Here is a 27157-nt window from a genome sequence, read left to right on the forward strand (position 1 = left end):
CCTCATCTCTTTTCTATAGGTACGTCCCTTTATTCTGAGGCTATGGTCTCTGGTCCTAGACCCTCCCACTAGTGGAAACATCCTCTCCACATCCACTCACTCCAGGCCTGTAACTATTCGATAAGATTCAGTGAGGTACCCACTCATCCTTCTAAACTCCAGCGAGTACAGGCCCAGTGCCCTCAAACGCTCACCGCAGGATGCAAGGAAATAGGTGAGAATCGCGTGCAGCTTATTGCGACTGGAATTGAGGCTGACTGTGGTTGGAGTAGCAGAGTAATAGAACAAGGAATGAATCACGCACAAGGAATTATAGACGCTGGTTTATGTTATCCCCTTATCATGTATTTATACACTGTAAATATATATAGTCTTTCTGCTGACTGGTTAGCATGCAACAAAAGCTCTTCACTGTCGGTGACAACAATCTAAACTAAAACAAAAAAAAGGCACAAGGTGCTGGAGGTGCCCCTTGATCCACTGAGTTACTCCAGCACTTTGTGTCTAAATTTGCTTGCCGCTATGGTGCTGAAACGGTAATGTTCGCTTTTCATAATACGTTTTTTTCCCCCCACTTTTCAAGCCTGCAAGTGCAATGGGCATGCATCCATCTGCGATACTAAGACAGGCAAATGCTTCTGCACCACTAAAGGAATCAAAGGCGACAAGTGTCAGCTGTAAGTTACATTCAGTACTTTTTATAACCACTCTGCTTTTGGTGCAGGTTTATGGTTGCAATAAAATGTCCTATAATTCAGTTCCACTTTGTGACCATGACATTTTCAATTAATGAGCAAGCTAATGCAATCAAATAAAGTGTTTGGAGAGTAATTTAAAAAGAATCCTCCATAAACTACGGACATCTGTTGTCTTGAGATAGAGGGGAGTAGGATTTAATTTAGTTTATTTTGTATCGGTGTAAAATGCTATCATCATCTTCTTGCCCAAAACGTATTATGCATTTGGTATCAATTCTATCCAGATACAGAAATACCAGCAAAACAAGATTATTCTGACGTTTACAAGTTGAATGTTTTATCTCTGTGCATCCGTGTCCACAAAGAGAGCCTATTTGGACCATGTTCCCAAAAGCAGATATTTTTGTTTGCGGAAGTCTTCAGCAGAGGAGAAACTTGGAAATGTAGAGTTCAAGACATTAATTTTCTCACCAACACAGAAATTACCTCTTATTTGTCCACAATATCAGAGAAGATCTTCATTGCAGAAAACTTAGCTTTGAATACGTGGTTAAGTTCTTCTAGAAGGTTTTAAAGAATTATTAATACACACGACAATATAGTTTAGTTCAGGGATACAGCATGGGCACAGGGCCGTTTGCCCACTGAGTCCATGCCGAACCTTCGATCACCCGTTCAAACTAGTTCTATGCTATCCCACTTGCCCCCCTACACCCTACACACTAGGGGGCAATTTACAGGGGCCAATTAACCTACAAACCCGCAAATCTTTGGGATATGGGAGGAAACCAGAGCACCCAGAGGAATCTCATACGGTCACAGGGAGAACGTGCAAATTTCATACAGACTGCACTTGAGGTCAGGATCGAATGATGCTAATTTTATTGTTTCAATTTGTTTACAGATGTGATGTGGAAACACGATATCAGGGAAATCCATTGAGAGGAACTTGTTACTGTGAGTATAACTATGGGTAGAAACAAGGAACTGCGGATGCTGGCTCAAATATGAGTCTTGAATATGGATCCACAGATGCTACCTGACTCACAAAGTTCCTCCTTCACCTTTTCTCTGCTTCTTGTATGTTTGTGATTTAAACTAATTCTGAAGGTCCAAGAGTAGTCCAAAGACCCAATTACAAAAATTGACTAGAACATTTGCCAATAATGCAGACTATGCAGAAATTTACAAGATGCTGGAGGAACTCATCTGTGGAGGGAATGGATTTGAGGGTCCAAACCTGAAACGTCACCTGTAGCAGTCTGAAGTAGGATCCCGACCCAAAACACCACCTGTCCATTCCCTCCATAGATACTGCCTGACCTGACTTGCTCAAGATTCCAGCATCTGCAGTGTCTCCATATGCGGAAATCATTTGTTTTCATATAGAAATTTTTAAAAAGGCATGTAGATGCTGAACAAGTTCCATCTATCTGGGTTGTGTTACATTGGTGAAAAAAGAACAAAAGATACAAAAGGTAGGACATGTGGGAGGCCCTCAGGGCAGCCAGTGATGAAAAAAAGACAAAGAAAACTCACAAACAGTCGGGGAAGGGAGGGATATGGATCACATGCAGGTATATGTGACGATTAACTTGGCACCATTGTTGGCACAGACATTGTGGGCTGAAGGGCTTGTTCATAGGATGCTTGCGGACCTAAACCAATGTTTTGTGTGATTTGTGAAAGAAAGTCAAAAGTTAATGCTATATTTAAGAGGGAGTTGGATGTGGCCCTTGTGGCTAAAGGGATCAGGGGGTATGGTACAGGATACTGAGTTGGATGATCAGCCATGATCATATTGAATGGCGGTGCAGGCTCGAAGGGCCGAATGGCCTACTCCTGCACATATTTTCTATGTTTCTATGTTACGTCAAGAGTGTTTCATTGTCATCGGTCCCGGAACAAAACAATGGAATTCTTACAGCAACATACAAAATTCTGTGTTGGTGCAGCAGAAACCTAGTACTCTGTAAAACCCATAATAAACAACCAGAGAAAGTTCACTATATAGTGAAAAAAACAACAAACAAATAAACACAGACTAGTCGTGCAAAAACAATAATAATGTTCCTAGGTCTATGTAGTTCGATACTTATTTGGAGGTTGTAGTGTTTAATTTCTATAGCACGGTGAGTAAAACTGAACACAAAACTCCAGTTTTTAGGCTCCCATGATTTTACCAAAATTCCAGGGGGTGTTGGCAAAGAGTTTTTATAAATGATCTCCAGGGTTCGACCAAGTCACTAACGGTCTCATTTAAAAAAACAAAACAAAGTGAGATGGCCATAAAGTCATACAGTGTGGAAACAGGCCCTTTGGCACAACTTCCCCACACCGACCATTATGCCCTATCTAGACTACTCATTTGCCAGCGCTTGGCCCTTATCCCTCTAAATCTGTCCTACCCATGTACCATGTACCCAGGTGTAGATGTGTGAAAACCCACACCTCAAGATTCAGAGATAGTTTCTTCCCAGTTGTTATCAAAGCAACTGATTCATCCTACCACAACCAGAGAGCAGTCCTGAACTACTGTCGGCCTCCTTGGTGACCCTCGAACTATCCTTGATCTGACTTTGCTAGCTTTACCTTGTACTAAACATTATTCCCTTACCATGTATCTATACACTGTAAATAGATCGATTGTAATCATGTATTGTCTTTCCGTTGACTGGTAAGCGCGCAACAAAGGTTTTTCACTGTACCTCGGTACACGTTACAATCCAATAGACAATGGACAATAGGTGCAGGAGTAGGCCATTCGGCCCATCGAGCCAGCACCGCCATTCAATGTGATCATGGCTGATCGTCCACAATCAATACCTCATTCACCCCATGACTCCCTTACTCCGCTGTCTTTAAGAGCTCTATCTAACTCTCTCTTGAAAGCATCCAGAGAATGCATCCACTGCCTTCTGAGGCAGAGAATTCCACAGATTTAAAACTCTGGGTGAAAACGTTATTCCTCATCTCCGTTCTAAATGGCTTACCTCTTATTCTTAAACTGTGGCCCTTGGTTCTGGACTACCCCAACATCCCAGGTATCAGTCTGGTGAACCTTCTCTGTACTCCCTCTATGGCAAGAGTGTATTTCCTCAGATTAGGAGACCAAAACTGTACGCAATACTCCAGGTGTGGTCTCACCAAGACCCTGTACAACTGCAGTAGAACCTCCCTGCTCCTATACTCAAATCCTTTTGCTATGAATGCTAACATGCCATTCGCCTTCTTCACTGCCTGCTGCACCTGCATGCCTACTTTTAATGACTGGTGTACCATGACACCCAGGTCTCATTGCATCTCCCCCTTTCCTAATCGGCCACCATTCAGATAATAACCTACTTTCCTGTTTTTGCCACCAAAGTGGATAACCTCACATTTATCCACATTATACTGCATCTGCCATGCATTTGCCCACTCACCCAGCCTATCCAAGTCACCTTGCAGCTTCCTAGCATCCTCCTCACAGCTAACACTGCCCCCCAGCTTCGTGTCATCCGCAAACTTGGAGATGTTGCATTCAATTCCCTCGTCCAAATCATTAATATATATCGTAAATAGCTGGGGTTCCAGAACTGAGCCTTGCGGTACCCCACTAGTCACTGCCTGCCATTGTGAAAAGGAGCCTGCTGAGGAGCTGCTGTGGAGCTGCTGAGGAGCTGCTGTGGAGCTGCTGAGGAGCCTGCCGTGGAGCTGCTGAGGAGCTGCTGCAGACTTACCTACGTGGAGCTGGCCGGCTTCGGGGCGTGGAGAGCGGTGGTGGCGCGTTGATGCGGCCCGGCTCCGGTGGATGGTGACACCGGGAGCTCGCGGATCCCCGGTGGGAGGCTGCTTTGCGGGGCACCGGCAGCGGCGACTTTTCCCGCCCGAATTGCGGGGTTGAGAGTGACCTGGAGGGGGGCCCTACAACGCCCGGCGCGGCCTTAATTTGCCCGCGGACTAGCCAGGGGCTTTGACCTCCTTCGGGAGGGAAATAGTGCAGGGGAGAGACAAGAAACTTTGCCTTCCATCACAGTGAGGAGGAGAGCCACTGTGATGGATGTTTATGTGAATAGTGTTGGTGTGTGTTTTGGTTATTTTATTGTATTGTATGGCTGCAGAAACTACATTTCGTTTGAACCTCATGTGAGGTTCAAATGACAAATAAAGGTATTGTATTGTATTGTACCCGTTTACTCCTACTCTTTGCTTCCTGTCTGTCAGCCAGTTCTCTATCCACATCAATACTGAACCCCCAATACCATGTGCTTTAAGTTTGTATACTAATCTCTTATGTGGGACCTTGTCGAAAGCCTTCTGAAAGTCCAGATATAACACATCCACTGGTTCTCCCTTATCCACTCTACTAGTTACATCCTCGAAAAATTCTATAAGATTCGTCAGACATGATTTACCCTTCATAAATCCATGCTGACTTTGTCCGATGATTTCACCACTTTCCAAATGTGCTGCTATCCCATCTTTAATAACTGATTGTAGCAGTTTCCCCACTACCGACGTTAGACTAACTGGTCTGTAATTCCCCGTTTTCTCTCTCCCTCCCTTTTTAAAAAGTGGTGTTACATTAGCTACCCTCCAATCCTCAGGAACTACTCCAGAATCTAAAGAGTTTTGAAAAATTGTCACTAATGCATCCACTATTTCTGGGGCTACTTCCTTAAGTACTCTGGGATGCAGCCTATCTGGCCCTGGGGATTTATCGGCCTTTTAATCCATTCAATTTACCTAACAGCACTTCCCGGCTAACCTGGATTTCACTCAGTTCCTCCATCTCATTTGACCCCCGGTCCCCTGCTATTTCCGGCAGATTATTTATGTCTTCCTTAGTGAAGACAGAACCAAAGTAGTTATTCAATTGGTCTGCCATGTCCTTGTTCCCCATGATCAATTCACTTGTTTCTGACTGCAAGGGACCTACATTTGTTTTAACTAATCTTTTTCTCTTCACATATCTATAAAAGCTTTTGCAGTCAGTTTTTATGTTCCCTGCCAGTTTTCTTTCATAATCTATTTTCCCTTTCCTAATTAAGCCCTTTGTCCTCCGCTGCTGGTCTCTGAATTTCTCCTAGTCCTCTGGTATGCTGGTTTTTCTGTCTAATTTGTACGCTTCATCTTTTGTTTTGATACTATCCCTGATTTCCCTTGTTATCCACGGATGCACTACCTTCCCTGATTTATTTTTTTGCCAAACTGGGATGAACAATTGTTGTAGTTCATCCATGCAGTCTTTAAATGTCTTCCATTGCATATCCACCGTCAACCCATTATGAATCAATCGCCAGTCTATCTTGGCCAATTCACGTCTCATACCCTCAAAGTTACCTTTCTTTAAGTTCAGGACCCTTGTTTCTGAATTAACGATGTCACTCTCCATCCTAATGAAGAACTCCACCATATTATGGTCACTCTTGCCCAAGGGGCCACGCACAACAAGACTGCTAACTAACCCTTCCTCATGACTCAATACCCAGTCTAGAATAGCCTGCTCTCTCGTTGGTTCCTCTACATGTTGGTTTAGAAAACTATCCCGCATACATTCCAAGAAATCCTCTTCCTCAGCACCCTTGCCAATTTGATTCACCCAATCTATATGTAGATTGAAGTCGCCCATTATAACTGTTTTACATTTGTTCCACGCATTTCTAATTTCCTGTTTGATGCCATCCCCAACTCCGCTACTACTGTTAGGTAGCCTGTGCACAACACCCACTGGCGTTTTCTGCCCCTTAGTGTTTCGCAGCTCTACCCATATCGATTCCACATCCTCAAAGCTAATGTCCTTCCTTTCTATTGTGTTAATCTGCTCTCTAACCAGCAACGCTACCCCACCTCCTTTCCCTTTCTGTCTATCCCTCCTGAATATTGAATATCCCTGGATGTTCAGCTCCCAGCCTTGGTCACCCTGGAGCCATGTCTCCGTGATCCCAACTATATCATAGTCATTAATAGCTATCTGCACATTCAACTCATCCACCTTATTACGAATGCTCCTTGCATTGAGACACAAAGCCTTCAGGCCTGTTTTTACAGCACTCTTACCCCTTATACTATTATGCTGAAAAGTGGCCCTTTTTGATTTTTGCCCTGGATTTGCCGGCCTGCCACTTTTACTTTTCACCTTGCTACCTATTGCTTCTACCCTCATTTTACACCCCTCTGTCTCTACGCTCACACATTTAAGAAACCCTTTCCCTTTAACTCCATCCTCCACTATCCCATCCGACACCCCACCCCCCTTATTCAGTTTAAAACCACCCGTGTAGCAGTGGCTAACCTGCCTGCCAGAATGCTGGTCCCACACCTGTTAAGATGCAATCCGTCCCTTTTGTACAGTTCCCCCTTACCCTAAAACAGATCCCAGTGATCTAAGAATCTAAATCCCTGCCCCGTGCACCAGTTCCTCAGCCACATGTTCAGGTCCCGTATCTCCCTGTTCCTGCTCTCGCCAGCACGAGGAACTGGAAGCAAACCGGAGATAACAACCCTGGAGGTCCTGCTTTTCAGCATTTTTCCGTGCTCTCTAAAGTCACGCTGCAGAATATTCATCCCCTTCTTTCCAACATCGTTTGTGCCGACATGCACTACCACTTCCAGATGTTCATCTTCGCCCTTGAGGATTTTCTGCACTCTGTCCGTGACATCCTGGATCCTGGCACCAGGAAGGCAGCACACCATCCTCGCATCCCGTCTGTTGCCGCAGAAACCCCTGTCCGTACCTCTCACAATGGAGTCTCCCACTACAATGGCGTTGCCTGCCTTAGGCCTTTTTGTTAAGCTCGTGAACCTACGCTGCACTCCCTCAATAGCATGAATGTCCTTCCTCAAATTTGGAGAACAAAACTGCACACAGTACTGCAGGTGTGGTCTCACCAGGGCCCTGTACAACTGCAGAAGGACCACTGTTTTCCTATGCTCAACTCCTCTTGTTATGAAGGCCAACATGCCATTAGCTTTCTTCACTGCCTGCTGTACCTGCATGCTTACTTTCAGTGACAATAAACTAAACTGTAACTGTAATATACTGTACCCATTCCTCCTGTCACAGGAAGAATTATATTCTGAGCTCAACACATTTCCTGGCAGTTTGTACATTCATTTCACCTTTCGTATACGTATGGACAAGGTACTGGCTTGAAATCCACAACCACTCTAATGGAAACAGAGTTGAAGCGAAATTGCCTTGCTGTGTCTCACAAGCAGAAGGGATCTCGCACATGCATTTCTCTAAAACCAAAGGAATGAAATCTCAAATCCTGAATCAAGCATCACTATACAGCCTGCAGAATCAATGTAGACACTTATCTAGATGCGATTTGGTTAATTTAGTCTGAAGGAAACTGAAGTTGATGTACTAATTGATTTTCCACATCTGAGTTTAACAGATTTTGTAAACGCTGGTATCAAAACCATGGAAATGGGCCATTGTACGGTGAACAATAGGAAAATGGCAGAAAAATCAGCCCAAAATACAGTGAACTATTAACTTCCTGAAGCCCTGAAGCCTTTACTCAATTTTAGGGTCCTAGCCTCCCCAATTTACCAGGATTAACAACCCTACCATATCTCTAGTCTCCCCCTCCCCTGACTCGCAGTCTGAAGAAGGGTCTCGACCCAGGAAGTCACCCATTCCATCGCTCCAGAGATGCTGCCTGTCCCGCTGAGTTATTCCACCATTTTGTGTCTATCTTCGGTGTAAAGAGAGTGGTGAATCTCTGGAACTCTCTGCCACAGAAGGTAGTTGAGGCCAGTTCATTGGCTATATTTAAGAGGGAGTTAGATGTGGCCCTTGTGGCTAAGGGGATCAGGGGGTATGGAGAGAAGGCAGGTACGGTATACTGAGTTGGATGATCAGCCATGATCATATTGAATGGCGGTGCAGGCTCGAAGGGCCGAATGGCCTACTCCTGCACCTAATTTCTATGTTTCTATGTAAACCAGCATCTGCAGTTCCCTCCTACACATTATGTTAAAGTTATTCAAGACTTGGTGAGGACACATTTGGAGTATTGTGTTCAGTTTTGGTCACCTTACTATATGAAGGATGTCACTATGCTGGAAAGATTTACTAGGATGTTGTTCGGACTTGAGGGCCTGAGCTCTAGGGGGGAATTTGAACTGGCTCGGACTTTATTCCTTGGAACGTAGGAGGATGTGAAGTGATCTTGTAGAGGGGTATAAGATCATGAGGGGAATAGAGTAGGGTAGATGCATAGAGTCCTTTATCCAGACTAGGGAAATTTAGAACCAAAGGATATAGATTTATGGTGAGAGGGAAAAGATTCAATGGGAACCTTAGGAGCAACTTTTTTTACTCAGAAGGTTGTGGGTATGTGGAATGCTGCCATGGGGAGGTAGTTGAGGCAGTTACTATAACGGCATTTAAAAGACATTTGTGCAGGTACATGAATGGAAAAGATTCAGGATATGGACCAAACACGGGCAGATGAGATTAGCGCAGTTGGGACATCTTGATTGACATGGGCGAGCTACGCCGAAGGGCCTGTTTCCGTGCTGTATGATTCTATGGCCTCCATGGATATGCAGAGAATGGAGGGAGATGGATCACGTGCATGCAGTGGAGGTTAGTTTAACTTGGTATCTCATTCAGAACAGACGTTGTGGGCTGAAGGCCTGTTCCTGTGCTGCACTCTTACAACAATTGAGTTGCTCATGTTTCCATAAATAAGCTCCAATTATAAAAGACACAAATGTTGCTGCTGGGTTCTTGTGTTCACGGACTCTTATCTGCATAAAGCCAATGAAATGCCGACCAGGATACCCGCCCAAGTTAATCCCACCTGCCTGCATTTATCCCATATCCCTTTACAGGTCCACCATGGCTATCCGGCACCCTTGGTTCCAAGGACATTCTGGATTATCCGCTTTGCCAGACCCGACAGGTCATGGCCTTGACGGGCCGAGATACCGGCCCCTAAATTCAGCAGTGGATGTCGACTATGGGAACAGATCGGCTGGCTTCGGCCGGGCCAGAGTTCCAGAGCCCCGGCCGCAGGTAGAACATTCCACCCGCCAAACGGCCGCGGAAGTCGGCTATGGGAACGTATTTGTTGGCTGCGGCCGGGCCAGAGTTCCCGTAAGTCCCGATGTGGTTGAGATCGGCAGCCTCACCTGGCCTGGGTGCTAATTTTTATGAGGGGCGATTTAGTCCAGGTTAAAGGAGGGGCCAAATCCACATGGCTGGTGGACCTGTACGTGTCGGAGTGGTCAAGTTTTTAAAGCTGCATCCAATATTGCCAATTAGCTGTGCCAGTAATGATCTGCAGATTTAGTCGAGCAGCTCTATCGCTGCTCTTTTCCCAAAGAAAAAGATTGCTTAACGTTTATATATAATTTATTATATTCAATTGGTAAGATTGCTGTTATATTGTTGCATAATTATTCTGTGTACATGTTGACATAAGTTGAAGTAATCTTTGAAATTGTTGGTCTTAAATAATAATTCCTCTTATAACAAATGCATTATTCAACTTTCAAATTAAAATTTGGGATCTCTGGCAATATAACAGATTAATTTCATGTAATTGTGTGAAAAGCATTTTGTTATATGCTGACGGATTATGATAAGGACCTAATTAATTGAATCTACTTTAGTGAACGTTCCTGCACCTTATTACTCGAGTCCAGCATTTCAGTGCATCATTTTAGCTTCTCTCCTTTCAGACACGCTCCTGATTGACTACCAGTTCACCTTCAGCCTCTCTCAAGAGGATGACCGTCACTACACTGCTATTAACTTTGTTGCCACCCCTCAGGAGGTAAGTATTTCCAATGACTGACTTCAGATAAGGCCTTAAATTGGCGCAGTGTCTCGGCTGAAAATGAGATTAGGACCGTTTGGCCTATTTCTTGCTGACAAAATTCACAGGACACATCATCATATTGAGCACTAATAGCTGCTCGTTTGACAGTTCAGGTTAGAGATCCCGCGGGCATGAAGAAATGTGCATGTAACCACTTGAGTACTAAAGGAAATGGAAAATGAAGTCTTGACTATTTGGCCATTGTTCTCTTTTCTTTCTGTGCTTCAAAGGTTTTGGCTATTCTCAATTACTCAACATTGAATCTTAATAACTTTCATATTCTCAGTTTGGGTCTTTCGTGTCACATTTTTAAACCTATGATCTATATGTTGGAGGCTGCAGGGAGACCTCAGTATGGGTTTAAGAAGGAACTGCAGATGCTGGAAAATTGATGGTACACAAAAAAGCTGGAGAAACTCAGCGGGTGCAGCAACATCTATGGAGCGAAGGAAATAGGCAACGTTTCGGGCCAAAACCCTTCTCCAGACTGATGGGGGGTGGCGGGGAGAAGAATGGAAAAAGGAGGAGGAGGAGCCCGAGGGCTGAGGGATGGGAGGAGACAGCCCGAGGACTGAGGAAGGGGAGGAGACAGCAAGGGCTAACAAAATTGGGAGAATTCAATGTTCATGCCCGCAGGATGCAGACTCCCCAAGCGGAATATGAGGTGCTGTTCCTCCAATTTCCGGTGTTGCTCACTCTGGCCATGGAGGAGACCCAGGACAGAGAGGCCGGATGGGGAATGGGAGGGGGAGTTGAAGTATGGGTTGATTAGTTTAGTTTAGAGGAACAGCGCAGAAACAGGCCCTTCGGCCCATCGAGTCCGCAATAACCGGCACATTAACACTACCCAACACACACAAGGGACAATATACCTTTATACCAAGCCAATTTACCTACAAACCCATACGTCTCTGGAGTGTGGGAGGAAACCGAAGATCACTGAGAAAACCCACATAGGTCACGGGAGAACGTACAAACTACATACAGACAAGCACCCGTAGTCAGGATTGAACCCAAGTCTCTGATGCTGTGAGGCAGCAGCTTTACCACTGCGCCACCGTGCCACCCTGTGCTTCAAATGCTTTGGATGTTCTCAATTATTCTATGTTGCATCTTTATAACTTTCATATTCCCAGTTGGGTCTTTGCTGTCGCTTTTAAAAAAATCTATGATCTTAATCACACAAATCGAGGATTTGAATATAGGAGTAAAGAGGTCCTTCTGTAGTTGCACAGCGCCCTAGTGAGACCACACATGGAGTATTGTGTGCAATTTTAATCTCCAAATTTGAGGGAGTACGTCCTTGCTATTGAGGCAGTGCAACGAGGTTAATCCACGGGATGGCGGGATTGTCTTATGAGGAAAGATTGGGAAGACCGGGCTTGTATTCATTGAAATTTAGAAGAATCAGAATCTTATAGAAACATATAAAATTATAAAAGGACTGGACAAGCTAGATGCAGGAAAAATGTTCCGAATGTTGGGGGAGTCCAGAACCAGGGGCCACGGTCTAAAAATAAAGGGGAGGCCACATAAAACTGAGATGAGAAAAAACGTCTTCACTTAGAGAATTGTAAATTTGTGGAATTGACTGTTGAGGCCAATTCATAGATACATAGAAAATAGGTGCAGGAGTAGGCCATTCGGCCCTTCGAGCCTGCACCACAATTCTATATGATCATGGCTGATCATCCAACTCAGTATCCCGTACCTGCCTTCTCTCATACCCCCTGATCCCTTTAGCCACAAGTTGACGTGGAAAAGCTTTTCCCACTGAGAGTAGGGAAGATTCAAACAAGGGGACATGACATGAGAATTAAGGGACTGAAGTTTAGGGGTAACATGAGGGGGAACTTCTTTACTCAGAGAGTGGTAGCTGTGTGGAATGAGCTTCCAGTGAAGGTGGTGGAGGCAGGTTCGTTTTTTTATCATTTAAAAATAAATTGGATAGTTATGGATGGGAAGGGAATGGAGGGTTATGGTCTGAGCGCAGGTACATGGGACTAGTGGAGATTATGTGTTCGGCACGGACTAGAAGGGTCGAGATGGCCTGTTTCCGTGCTGTAATTGTTATATGGTTATATGGTTATAAGGGCCACATCTAACTCCCTCTTAAATATAGCCAATGAACTGGCCTCAACTACCCTCTGTGGCAGAGAGTTCCCGAGATTCCCCACTCTCTGTGTGAAAAATGTTTTTCTCATCTTGGTCTTAAAGGATTTCCCCCTTATCCTTAAACTGTGACCCCTTGTCCTGGACTTCCCCAACATCAGGAACAATCTTCCTGCATCTAGCCTGTCCAACCCCTTAAGAATTTTGTAAGTTTCTATAAGATCCCCACTCAAACTCCTAAATTCTAGCGAGTAATTCACTGGATGTATTTAAAAGAGAGTTGGATAGAGCTCTAGGGGCTACCGGAATCAAGGGGGAGAAGGCAGGCACGGGTTATTGATTGTGTATGATCAGCCATGATCAGAATGAATGGCGGTGCTGGCTCGAAGGGCTGAATGGTCTATTTCCGCTCCTATAACTTACGAACTTATAAGTTGAAACTGAACCGCATGTTGCCCGGGAAGGTGGAGGAGGCAGAATAGATAATGGTGTTTCAGGGGATTTTAGTGAGGCACTCTCTCCAATTCAACCACATCCTTTCCTTAGTTCAGTATAGTACAAGAAGAGGCCCTCTGGCTTGCAATGTCAGTGCCGATCATGACTCCAGAACCAACTCTTATTGTCCGAACATAATCCATATCCCTCCATTTCCTGAATTTTTATATGCCTGTCCAAAAGTCTCTCAAATGCCACTATTATATCAGCCACAATCACCTCTCAACCACCACCACCACCACTGGCAGCAATGTCCAGGTACTCACCTGTCTGGGCACCATGCTATAGGCATATCTTATAGGAAAGATATTGTCAAGCTTGAAATGGTTCAGAAAAGATTTACAAGGATGTTGCCAGAACTGAAGTGTGTGAGCTAAAGGGAGATGTTGGGTAGGCTGGGTCTCTATTCCATGGAGCGTAGGACGATGAGGGGAGATCTTATTGAGATTTATAAAATCATGAGAGGAATAGATTGCGTAGTTGCACGGTCTTTTACCCCGAGTAGAGGAATCGAGGAGCAAAGGACATAGGTTCAAGGTGAAGGGGAAAAGATTTAATAGGAATCTGAGGGGTAACTTTTCACACAGAGGGTGGTGGGTGTATGGAACAAGCTGCCAGAGGAGGTAGTTGAGGCTGGGACTATTCCATCGTTTAAGAAACAGTTGGACAGGTACATGGATAGGACAGGTTTGGAAGGTTATGGACCAAGTGCAGGCAAGTGGGACTTGGGTAGCTGGGACGTTGTGGGCTGGTGTGGGCGAGTTGGGCCGAACACCCTGTTTTCCACGCTGTATCACTCTGACTCTATGACCCTCTGCGTAAGTTTTAAAAAAACTTGCCCACAAAACTCTTTTAAACTCTTTTAAACTCTAGCTCTCACCTTAAAGCTATGCCATCTCATATTTGATCTTTCCATGCTGGGGTTGATTCAGAACGTCTATCCTACCTATGCCTCTTTTATATACTTCTATCAGGTCTCCCCGCAACCTCAGGAGTTTCAGGGGAAACAATCCAAGTCTGTCCAACCTCTCTGCCTGTAGCTAATAACCCCTAATCATCAGTTATTCATAAATCATAGGAGCAGAATTAGGCCATCTACCCTGCCATTCAATCATGGCTGATCTATCTTTCCCTCTCAACCCCATTGTCCTACCTGCTCCATCATTAATTTGACTATATGCATCAAATTATTTTTGTACTTCACTAGCTGTTTTTTAAGGCTGATTGCAAAGGTTTAATGCGGCACTAAGTCTTATATTCTAAGCCCTGGGATATGAAGATAAGTATGCCATATGCTGCCTTCACCACCTTATATACCGTTTGGAGAGGAATCTTAAATGGCCTGACCCTATTTCAGAGAAAGCAGCACACATGTCCCATGTGGAAGAATTAGGGAAAGGGAAAAATATCAAAACGAAAAATATTTTGATTACTGCTCAGTGATAGCAGATGAAAAATATCAGCATATCGAAGTTGAGTGAATGGGGGATTTTGCTTAGCTCTAATTTTGTGGTCTCTGAAGTTGAATATCTTCATCCATACGGGTAGTGATCATTCCATCAGGAGATATTTGGGGGTAAAGGCAAACTCCAAACTTAAGCCTTGTTAAACTTTGTCCCATTTCATGTATGGAAATTAAAGTTTGTAGCTATCAACTAGTCATTCGTGCACCTTAGATACTGCTTAAAAATGCGAAGTTTTAAAAATGAGAAATGTCCACTCTATCTCTACTGCAACTAAAGGATTTCCACATAGAATTTTCAACATTATACCTACCAAATTTTATTCATAGGCTTTTCAAAGCCAGGTCAAGTCAAAAGATAAGCCAACAGATGAAAAGGACAAAGTGCGATGTGCTCTCTGTTACTTGGTGCAGAGGAAAGTTGAAGAGCAAATAAGCGTATCTGTATCCTCCTTTGAACAACTTACCAGTTGGCTAGACTTTCCCAGCAGTCTATAGTGAAATGTACAGTGCCAGCCATCCTTAATGGCCGTTGACTTCTCAAACTTCAAGTAACCCTTGCTTTCCATCTATTTCCAGCAATGAACTCCATAGATTCACCACCCTGCCTGCGACTAAATAAATTCCTCCTCATCTCCTTTCTAGGGGTACATCCTTTTATTCTGAGGCTTGGGCCCCTGATCCTATTCCAGGTTTGCACTTGCTCCCTACACCTAGGGGCGATTTAGAGAACCCAATTGACCTACAAACCTGCATGTTTAATTTTGTGATGTGGGTGGAAACCAGAGCACCCGATGAAAACCCATGCGGTCACATGGAGAACTTGCAAACTCCACACAGACAGCGCCCAAGGTTAGGATCGAACTAGGGTGTCTGGTGCTGTGAGACAGTCGCTCTACTCGTATCACCACCGTGTTGCCCGCTGAAGTTTGGAATCATGTCGGTATAGTTTGGAACTTCATTATTTGGATAGTGCAGATACTGGCTTTATCTTGTACTAAACGTTATTCACCTTATTCCCTTTATCTGTACATATGGATGGCTCGATTGTAATCATGTATTGTCTTTCCACTGACTGGTTGGCACGCAACAAAAGCTTTTCTCTGCAGCTCAGTAGACATGACAATAAACTAAACTAACTAACTAACTAACTAACTAACTAACTAACTAACTAACTAACTAACTAACTAACTAACCGCCATGAACTAGCTGCCATTTACCAGCAGCACCCAAGCCGCTGCACTGCACACTCCAGAAATGTGTTAATTTTTTTTTTAACTGTGACCTCACATTTTTGTGATACTCAGCACTTTACCTCTTCACTTCATCCTTTTTATAGTTTACTGTATATTCTGCGGAAATGTAAAATGTATGCACTTGTCTATTGCAGCAAAACCGAGACCTGGATATGTTTATCAATGCATCAAAAAACTTCAACCTGAACATAACGTGGTCAAGTAGTTTCATGGGTGAGTTTAATGGTGGCAGCAAATGCATTATGTAGCTGACATTGTGTCGTCTTTGCGATTCAACATGCGCTGAAACTGAGAGTGAATATAATGGAATATCTATATCATTCTTTGGTTACTGCCTGATGTAAATAATTAAAAATAATAATCTTTTGTATCGTTAACGTCAAAGTGATGGGGCACTGATATGTTCTGCTTGGGGGTAGCAATAAGACAAGATGGCACAACCATCTTGCAAAAGGTGGGATCCAAAGCACTCGTGTGGCAGATGGGCACTTTGAGACCAGTGACCATAATCCTATTACTTTTTAAATAGTTATATGGAAAAAAATAGGCATAAAATGCTGGAGTAACTCAGCAAGTCAGGCAGCATCCTTGTAGAAATGAAATGAATTATGGGGAGAAGGCAGGCACGGGTTATTGATAGGGGACGATTAGCCATGATCACAATGAATGGCGGTGCAGGCTCGAAGGGCCGAATGGCCTCCTCCTACACCTATGTTTCTATGAATAGATGATGTTTTGGATGTAGACCCTTCTTCAAGTTGAAGAAATTGTCACCTAACCATGTTCTCCAGGAGTGCTGCCTGATTAACTGAATTACTCCAGCTCTTTATGTCTTTTTTTTTTGTAAACCAGCACTGCAGTTGCTACTTTACTGCAGATGGAGAAAGACAGTCTGAAGAAGGGTTTCGGCTCAAAACGTTGCCTATTTCCTTTGCTCCGTAGATGCTGCCACACCCGCTGAGTTTCTCCAGCATTTTGTCTACCATGGAGAAAGATAGGACTGGTCTACAGATTAAAGTCCTAAATTGGGGCAAAGCAAATTTGAAGGCATTACATAGGAGCTTGCAACGGTTGAATGGGCGCGGTTGTTTGCAGGTAAAGGATATTTGGCAAGTGGGATGCTTTTGAGAAAGAGGTAGGATAATGACGAACGATATTGAGGGAGTGGTCAAGAAAATGGAAGCTCTGATTTAAATACATCGTTTTTAGTAAACTTGGCTTATTTCCATCAGTAGCTGCAAAAAAATCAAGTACAGGTTGAACACCGAATTTCCGGCACCCTCAGTTCCAGAGCCTTTCTAAATGATCTGTTTTTCTGGACCAACAGAGGTCACGTGATAATTAAATGACAGTACATCCCTGGCCCGCTAATGACTCCACTCCCGTGTCGCTAAAGCATCACAGAGTGCCAGAAACTTAAATAAAATAAAACTAAAATGTAAACTGAATGTGAATGGAATGACCTGCCAGTGTGGTGTTAACACTTTGCCCTAGAAATGACAAAAGCTTTACTATTTTGCTCTTTTTTGTCTCGAGTCTCACACGTGAACACTTCTCCCTTCATGTGAGCTTTCTGACATTCGCCTGGTCTGTTTCCTCTCTTTTCAGATGCATTTGAACTTTTTATCAAACAGCTACTTAGACTTGGATTTTTTTTTCCTCTATCAGCAGGGACACCACCAGGAGAAGAAATGCCGATCATTTCAAAGACCAACATCAAGGAATACAAGGATAGCTTCTCCAATGAGAAGTTCGATTTCCGTAACAATCCTAACATAACTTTCTTTGTGTACGTAAACAACTTCACCTGGCCTATAAAAATACAGGTTGGTTTTTACTGCTAAAATAAAAAAAAATAATGATGTATTACATATTTACATATGTTTTTATCATTCATATCAGCAAGTTCCTAGGAATAGATATCACCAAAAAATTGGCCTTGATGAGCAACAATGAAGTTGTGACCAAAAAAGCACACCAAAACCTCTCCTTCCTTAGAAACCTCAGGACGTTTGGCATGTCCCCAACACCTCTCACCAACTTCTGCACGTGCACCAGAGCCTAGCATGTGAGGCAGATGAACTCGGGGCCTAGATGGGCACCATATCTGAGGAAGGATGTGCTGGCTCTGGACAGGGTCCATAGTAGGAGGTTTACAAGAATGATTCCAAGAATGAGTAGGTTAACCTATGATGAGCGTTTGTTGGCATTGGGCCTGCACTCACTGGAGTTTAGAAGAATAAGGGGGGACCTCAATGAAACATACAGAATAGTGAAAGGGTTGGATATAGTGGATGTGGAGAGGATGTTTCCAACAGTGGGAGAGTCTAGTACTAAAGGTCATAGTCGCAGAACTAAAGGATGTTCTTTTGGGAAGGAGATGAGGAGAAATTAATTTAGTGAGATGGTGGTGAATCTGTGGAATTCTTTGCCATAGAAGGCTGTGGAGGCCAAGTTAGTGGATATTTTTAAGGTGGAGATAGATAGATTGTTGATTAGTACGGGTGTCAGAGGTTATGGGGAGAAAGCACAAGAATGAGGTTCGGAGGCAGTGATAGATCAGCCATAATTGAATGGCAGAGTAGACTTGATGGGCCGAATGACCTAATTCTACTCCTATTCATTATGACATTAGATTATGATACTGTAGTTATTAGAGGAAAAATGGTTGAGAGATAAGGTAAAGGAGAATCTTCAATAATTCTCCAAACATATTAGAACAAAAGTGTAACTAGGAAGAGACTAGGTCCCCGTAAGAATCAACGTGGCCACCTGTGTGTAGATCCGTGTGAAATGGGTGAAGCCTTAAATGTTTACAACTTGTCTGTATTTGCATTTAAGAAGGTCATTGGTGGTTGAGAATTCAGAGAAGAGAACGGTGATATACTGAAACATATTAATTCTAATTCCCCCCCCCCCCCCCCCCCCCCCCACCCTGACACTATCTTAAAGGGTATATTGAAGTGTGAAAACACACAACTACAGATTGACAGACAGTTTCTTCCCAGCTGTTTTCAGGCAACTGAATCATCCTATCACCAACTAGCGAGTAGTCCTGAACTACTATCTACCTCATTGGCGACCCTTGGACAATCCTTGATCGGAATTTGCTGTCTTCACCTTGCACTACATGTTATTCCCTTATCATGTATCTATACGCTGTAAATGGCTCGATTGTAATTATGTATTGTCTTTCTGCTGACTGGTTAGCACACAACAAAAGCTTTACAGCCTAAACTGATCTGAACAGTTTTGAAGAGGGGTTAGCCACAGGGGTCACCTGCGCTCCCTGTTTATTTCCCTTCCCCGTGGTCACCTTCTCCCCTTCTGGACATAGGCATGACCACCTCACCATGTGTCTTATCCACAGAGCTCTCAATCTCCGTGATGGTGCTGATTTGTTCCATTCAGGATAATTAGAAAATCGTTTATTTTTTTATTTTTTAATTGCCGGATCTTGGATGTTTTTGTGTTCTGAAACGGCTTCTTCAATTGGAATAATGTGATTTAAATTTCCCTAACAATTGTACGCCTTTGTGCATCTAATTAGCAACAACCGTAAACGATAACATTTTAATTTGTTTGCTCCAAAGAAGAATCATTCTACCTGTTTGAGCAAAGAGGTATTTTAAGGAGGAAAGGCAGTGCAGTGTGATTAAAGAGTAGGTGTCTTGGCAGATCTGGACCCGTTGCAATTAGGTAGAATGGCCTCTTAGAAAGTTCAAGTGGAAGTATCTTAAAACCCTAGGAGATTAATCTGTCACAATCTCATTATGGTGTATGATATATGACATAAACAAAGACTCTACATAAGTATGTAAAAAGGTCAATTGATGGTTACAAGGGAACTGATCCATTTTTGAAGCCGAAAATAATTTTTTGCATAAAAAATTTAAATCCATTCCATTTGATCGCAGGATAATATTTTTCACCCCAAATGTAGGGTGGGGCAGTTGGTAGAGCAGCTTCCTCACAGCGCCAGAGACCCTGGTTCGACCCTGTCCTCGGATGCTGATTGTGTGGAGTTTGCACATTCTCCCTGTGACCTCATGGGTTTCCTCCGGGTGCTCCAGTTTCCTCCCACATCCCAAAGACTTTATTTTAGTACTTTATATATTTTAGACATACAGTACGGAAACAGACCCTTCGACCCACCAAGTCCGCGCTGACTAGCGATCACCCCGTACACTATCGCTATCCTACACACTAGGGACATTTTACAGTTTTTACCGATGCCAATTAACCTACAAACCCATATGACTTTGAAGTGTGGGAGGAAACCGGAACACCCGGTCACGGGAAGAACGTACAAACTCCATACCGGCAGCACCCGTAGTCGGAATCGAACCTGGGTCTCTGGCGCTGTAAGGCAGCAACTCTACCGCTGCGCCACTGCGTCGCCCAAAACGTGTGGTTTGTAGGTTATTTAACTGCTATAATATGTAGGAATGAGAAAGTGGGATAACAGAACTAGTGTGAACAGGTGATCGATGGTCAACTTGGACTTTGTGGGTTGAAGGGCCTTTTTCCATGCTGTATCTCTAAACTAAACCAAGAATACTTTATGCATAATATCACAGCAAATACAGTTCAGACATGCCTTTCTCTACATTGATTGTGCAATCCTTCTAATTAGATAGTGCCCAAATTACACATTGGATGTGCTGCACATCCTTTTAGGTTGTGACTGAACTGCTAGTTGATGGTTGGTGATCAACATCGTAATCCCTGTCGATGGCAATTAAAAAATATATAATTGTACATGCTCCAGATTCTTTTTTTTTTAACTTGACTTTGGATGAGGCAAGTTAAAAATCACAACTTCAGAATGCCCAAGAACAAACTACCCCCCCCCCCCCCCCCCCCCCCCCCCCCCCCACCACCACCATTAACTCCATCTCCATCTGCCTTAGGAAAGCAGCCAACATAGTCAAGGACCTTTTTCCAACAGGTAATTCACTCTTTCCCCTGCTCTCCTCTGGCACAAGGTATGAGAGCATGTATCACCAGACTTGGGAACAGCTTCTTCCCCTCTGTTATCAGGCTTCTGAACAGTTTGGGATATAGTCCCAATATCCAGCCTATTTCTCTGACTTTTCAGACTGTTCAGAACTTTTCAGTCTGAATATCAGACTTTTTCTCTGGAGCTATAATGATACAATGCTGTAAATTATACTTTGGTAGATTTCTCTTTGCTCGACCTGTTGTACTTGTGTATGGCTTTATTGCATTCATATAATACAGGTCCATTGAACGTGCTCTACCAGGTCCCCTTCTATCTCAGCTCAGAGAATAATATAAGTAAAACTGCCCTAATCATGCATGAAGACTAATTACGTTATAGTAGTGTCTGCTTTTGCTCTCCTGAAGTACACTGAATACTATTATCTACCTGATTTATTTAATGGCTTTATCATGTTCAATATCGTGGAACGTGACGTGGCGCAGCTGGTAAAGCCGTTTGCTCGCCGCTCCAGAAACTGGGTTCAATCCTGGTCTCGGTCAATGAGTGAGTGGTCCGGATACTGGGTTCAATCTTGAGCTCAGTCACTGAGTGCGTGCTCTCCGGAAACTGTGTTCAATCCCGAGCTTGGTCACTGAGTGAGTGCTCTCCTGGTCCTGGGTTGAATCCTGAGCTCGGTCATTGTCTTGAGTGCTCCAGACACTGGCTTCAAACCTGACCTCGGTCACTCTCTGCGTGGAGTTTGGGCATTTTCCCTGTGACGTTGTGGGTTTCCTCTGGATGCTCCCGTATCTTTCCACATTGCGGCCACGCACAAGCGGGTATGTTAATTAGACGTTATAAATTGCCCCCAGGGAGTGGTAGAATCGGGGAGGAGTCGACAAAAATGTGGGGACAATAGAAAAAGAGGAATTTAATGACAGATGAAGATAAATTATGTTTAATGGTCAACGTGGACTTGAGAGGGGCTGAATAGTCTGATATCTTTATAGTTCTAACAAACTAAATTACTATTTTAGCTATGTTTTAAATGTAATGCATGCTGTTATTTTTCTTCCTAGATTGCCTTTTCACAACATAGCAACTTTATGGACCTCGTGCAGTTCTTTGTCACCTTTTTCAGGTTAGTATACTGATTTGTTTTAAAAAAAGAACGTGTTGCCAATTTTTTTTAACAACCAGTATCTGTTTACAAACAGATTTTGTGCTGTAGAACCTGATGAAGTCGAATAAATATCTGTCCTTTCAACAACAATGTAAGGACTCATCTGATAACTTGGGAGTTGCTAATTGTCGGATGAATAGCTAAGTTACCGCATACATCAAGAGTCAAGTCAAGAGAGTTTTATTGTCATATGTCCAGAAACCGAACAATGAAATTCTTACTTGCAGCAGCAAACATGTGGGGTGATCTTATAAAGGTGTACAAAATCAGGAGAGGAATAGATCGGTAAACACTGAGTCCCAGAGTAGGGGATTTGTGAACCAGAGGACATAGGTTTAAGATGAGGGGGGAAAATTTAATAAGAACCTGAAGGGTCACTTTTTTTTTTACACAAAGGGTGATGGGTGTATGGAACGAGCTGCTGGAGGAGGTAGTTGGGGCAGGTATTGTCGCAACGTTTAAGAAACATTTAGACGGGTACATGGATAGGATAGGTATAGAGGGATATGGGCCAAACGCAGGCAGGTGGGACTCGTGTAGATGGGGCATGTTTGCCGGTGGGACAGTTTGCATTCTCTCACCTTTTCCCAACAGTCCTACCCATCCCCACTCTGCCGGTTTGAAAAACATAATTTTGAGCTTTATAGAAACAAGGAACTCCAGATGCTGGTTTAAACACAAATGAACCCAAAGTTTTGGAGTACTTCAGCAGGTCAAGAGTAAGCCATTTAGAACGGAGACGAGGAAACACTTTTTCTCACAGAGAGTGGCGAGTCTGTGGAATTCTCTGCCTCAGAGGGCGGTGGAGGCAGGTTCTCCGGATGCTTTCAAGAGAGAGCTAGATAGGGCTCTTAAAAATAGCAGAATCAGGGGATATGGGGAGAAGGCAGGAACGGGGTACTGATTGTGGATGATCAGCCATGATCACATTGAATGGCGATGCTGGCTCGAAGGGCCGAATGGCCTACTCCTGCACCTATTGCCTATTGTCAAACAGCATCTCTGGAGAACATGGATAGGTGACTTGGGTCTGAAGAAGTCTCAACCCGATTTGTCACCTATCCATGTTCTCCAGATATGCTGCCTGATCTGCTGCGTTACTCCTGCACTTTGTGTCTTGTTGAGCGTTATAGTTTACAGTAGAGGTTTTGGGAAGAGATGTTTTTGTAATCCGTGTTGTCCATGAGTCCGTGTTACTCATAATTGGAGCCCCAGTATTTGTCTCACACAAATGGAATTATGTGATGATCAGTGCAGCATGTTTAAATTTAAATTCATAGGTTATAGGAGCAGAATTAGGCCATTCGGCCCATCGTCAACTCTGCCTCATGGCTGAACTATCTTTCCCTCTCAACCCCATTCGCCTGCCTTCTCCCCATAGCCCCTGATACCCGTACTAATCAAGAATATATCAATCTCTGTCTTTAAAATACCCAATGACTTTACCTCACAGCCGTCTGTGGCAATTAATTCTACAGATTCACCACTCTTTGATGAAATAAATTCTTCCTCATCTCCGGTATACGTATATCGACAATATGCTGATTCTGCTTGTTTATGTACGTTGATAACATGAAAGACTAGAAATCTTTTATGCTGAGGCTTCAAGGCTAACTAAACAATGAGCGACTAATATGTGTAGCGTTATGCCTACTATCAGTGCAGCTGGATTTAAGTAGCTATTCTCCACGCAGAGTGATAACATTTTTGTTGACAATGATGTACAATATTTCTCAGTAAAAAGGTACTGTGACCTATTCATCCAACTGTACGGTGAAATAATTCACCCATCATGTCAAACTGAATGCATTTACGGATCACAGTAATCTCGTGGTGATGTGTGTAAGAAACGATCGACTAATGTGCTGAAGATTGCTTGAGGTTATGTGCCATTTGAAGAATAGTGAAACAAGATGACGGATGCAGATAATAACTTGAAAGCGTTTAAGCTGCTGCAGTTTGGGGTTGGTTAGGTGGGTTTGAAGGAATCTGTCTCGAAAATCAGGAATGCCCAAAGTTCAACTCTTTTGTTCTGTCTCGTCAAGTGACTAAGAATCGAAAGTTTAGTTTAGTTTAGGGATACAGTGCCGAAACAGGCCCTTTCAGCCCAATGATCTGCGCCAAACAGCCATCCCCGCACAATAACACAATTTACACTTATACCAAGCCAATTAACCTGCAAACCTGTACATCTTTGGAGTGTGGAAGAAAACCGAAGATCTCGGAGAAAACCCACCCAGTACAGACGCAGTACCCAGGTAGTCGGGATCGAGCCCGAGCCTCCGGCGCTGCCAACGCTGTAAGGCAGCAACTTTCCCGCTGTGCCACCCCGCCAATAATTGGAATAGTTTCAAACAGGATTTAGCGTGCGGTTACAAAGAATATTTAGGATTAACTTGGATTTGCCTTGACTTCTAAACTCCCCCTACCCACTCCAATCTCATCCCCTCTCAACGCACAGACGTCTGCTCACTCAGTAACAATCCCAACATTGTTATTAAACCCGCCAACAAAGGAGGTGCCGGTGTAGTCTGGCAGGCTGATCTCTACCATGCTGAGGGCAGGCACCAGCTCCCAGTCCCATTCCTCATACCTGACCATGACTCTGTGCCCTCTATGACCAGAGGTCATAGCCTCAGAATAAAAGGATGAACCTTTAGAAAGATGAGAATTTCTTCAGCCAAAAGGTGGTGAGTCTGTGGAATTTATTGCTGCAGATGGCTGAGGAGGCCAAGGCTTTGGTTATGTTTTTAAAGCAGAGATTGCCAGGTGAGGCTAGAAAATGGGGGTGCAAGAGAAAAATAGATCAGCCATCATTGAATGGAAGCGTAGACCTGATGGGTCGAATGGCCTAATTCTGCTCCAAGACTTGTGAACTTATGAACCCCACAAATAAGCACGAGACCATCATCTCCCAGACTCTGATCTCATCACCCCTGGTGATCTCCCACCCCCGTCCACAACCTGCCCAACCTCCTGCTATTTCCTACAATCTACAAACTGGACTGCCCTAGCAATGCTGATATTCCCATAGTCATACAGCATGGAAACAGGCTCTTCACCCCAACTTGCCCACATCGCCCAGCATGTCCCATCTACACTGGTCCCACCTGCCTGTGTTTGGTCCATATCTCTGCAAACCCATCCTACCTATGTACCTGTCCAGATATTTTTCAAATATTGTGATGGGATCTGCCTCAGCTACCTCCAGAAGCTTGTTCCATATACCTACCACCCTTTGTATAAAGAAGATGCCCCTCAGGTTCCTACTAAATTTTTCCCCCCTCACCTTAAACCGATGCCATCTGGTTCTTGATTCCCTTACTCTGAGTAAAAGACTCTGTACATTTTACCTATCTATTCTTTTAATAGAAACATAGAAACATAGAAAATAGGTGCAGGAGTGGGCCATTCGGCCCTTCGAGCCTGCACCGCCATTCAATATGATCATGGCTGATCATCCAACTCAGTATCCTGCCTTCTCTCCATAGCCCCTGATCCCTTTAGCCACAAGGGCCACATCTAATTCCCTCTTAAATATAGCCAATGAACTGACCTCAGCTACCTTCTGTGGCAGAGAATTCCAGAGATTCGCCACTCTCTGTGTGAAAAAATGTTTTTTCTCATCTCGGTCCTAAAAGATTTCCCCCTTATCCTTAAACTGTGACCCCTTGTTCTGGACTTCCCCAACATCGGGAACAATCTTCCTGCATCTAGCCTGTCCAACCCCTTAAGAATTTTGTAAGTTTCTATAAGATCCCCCCTCAATCTTCTAAATTCTAGTGAGTACAAGCCGAGTCTATCCAGTCTTTCTTCCTATGAAAGTCCTGACATCTCAGGAATCAGTCTGGTGATCAGTTAATGATCTTATACATCCCAGTAGGATTACCCCTCATCTTCCTTTGCTCCAAGGAATAAAGTTCTAGCTTGCTCAACCTCTTCCTATAGCTCAGGCCCTGGAGTCCTGACAACATCTTCATAAATCTTCTCTGCACCCTTCCCAGTTGAGCAACATCTTTCCTATAACAGGGTGACCAACACTGAGCACAATACTCTAAATGTGGCCTCATCGATGTTTTGTACAACAATAACATGACAGCCCAACTTCTATTCTCAGTACACTGACTGATTAAGGCCCTGCCCTGGTTAGACTTTCCAAAAGCCAACCACTCGTATTTCTCTATTAAATTCCCTCAACAATTCCTCAGCCCACTTGCCAAACCAATCAAGATTCTTCTGCAATTTCATGCTGACAACCATCTTCGCTGTCTAAAATACCACCCACTTTTTTGTCAGCTGCAAACTTGCTAATCATGCCTTGTACGTTCTCATCTAAATCATTGATATAGATAGCAAACAGCAATGGACCCAGCACCAAACCATGGGGCACACCACGTGTCACAGGTCTCCAGTCCGAAAACAACCTTCCACCGTCACCCTTCCATTTAAGCCAATTGTCTATGTAGTCAGCAATCTCTCCTTGGATCCCATGCGATCTAAACTTCCAAAGCTGCCTACCATGTAGAACCTTGTCAAGTGCCTTGCTGAAGCCCATATATACAACGTCTACAGCTCTGCCCTCGTCGATCATTTTGGTAACACCTTAAAAAAACCTCAAATCAGATTTGTGAGACAAGATCTCCCTCGTACAAAACCATGCTGACTATCCCTTATCAGCCCTTATACATCTCTAAGATCACCCCTCATCCTCCATCGCCCCAATAAATTACACACTAGCCTGCGTAACCTCTTCTGACCACAGATGTTGGACTCAATGGCCTGTAGTTCCTTGGCTTTTCCTTGTAGCCCTTATTAAATAGAGGCACAACATTTGCCGCCCTCCGATTTTCCGGCACCTCTCCCGTGTTTAATGATGACTCATAAATTTCTGCTAGTGCACCTACAATTTCCTCTGACTAGTTTTGTCGCATATATCCGATCTGGCCAGGGAGATTTGTGTACCTTCATATGCCTAAGAACCTTCAGCACCTCCTCGACCGTAATACTGACTGCCTTCAAGCCGCTTCCATAGACTGCCCTCGAGACACTCGAGATGGCACATGTTGGTCGGTGTGGGAAAGTTGGGCTGAAGGCCATGTTTCCACGTTACAAGACTCTATGACTCTATTACTTCCATTGACTGCCCCAAGTTCTCCAGTCGTATGGGACTGGCATGGACAGC

General features: G+C 43.8%; 1 protein-coding gene across 1 annotated transcript in view; it reads left to right on the forward strand.

The window, feature by feature from the left end:
* atrn (attractin) overlaps nucleotides 1-27157 on the forward strand; it is a 346003-nt gene that overhangs the window by 194565 nt on the left and 124281 nt on the right. Inside the window, exons 20-25 of the mRNA XM_055642697.1 lie at nucleotides 584-677; nucleotides 1603-1655; nucleotides 10383-10477; nucleotides 15982-16060; nucleotides 17516-17673; nucleotides 21872-21933. Coding sequence (XP_055498672.1) covers nucleotides 584-677; nucleotides 1603-1655; nucleotides 10383-10477; nucleotides 15982-16060; nucleotides 17516-17673; nucleotides 21872-21933 — 541 coding nt within the window. The remainder of the gene's footprint in view (nucleotides 1-583; nucleotides 678-1602; nucleotides 1656-10382; nucleotides 10478-15981; nucleotides 16061-17515; nucleotides 17674-21871; nucleotides 21934-27157) is intronic.

This window comes from Leucoraja erinacea, chromosome 1 (assembly GCF_028641065.1).
Source record: "Leucoraja erinacea ecotype New England chromosome 1, Leri_hhj_1, whole genome shotgun sequence".
In the NCBI taxonomy this organism is placed as follows: Eukaryota; Metazoa; Chordata; class Chondrichthyes; order Rajiformes; family Rajidae; genus Leucoraja; species Leucoraja erinaceus.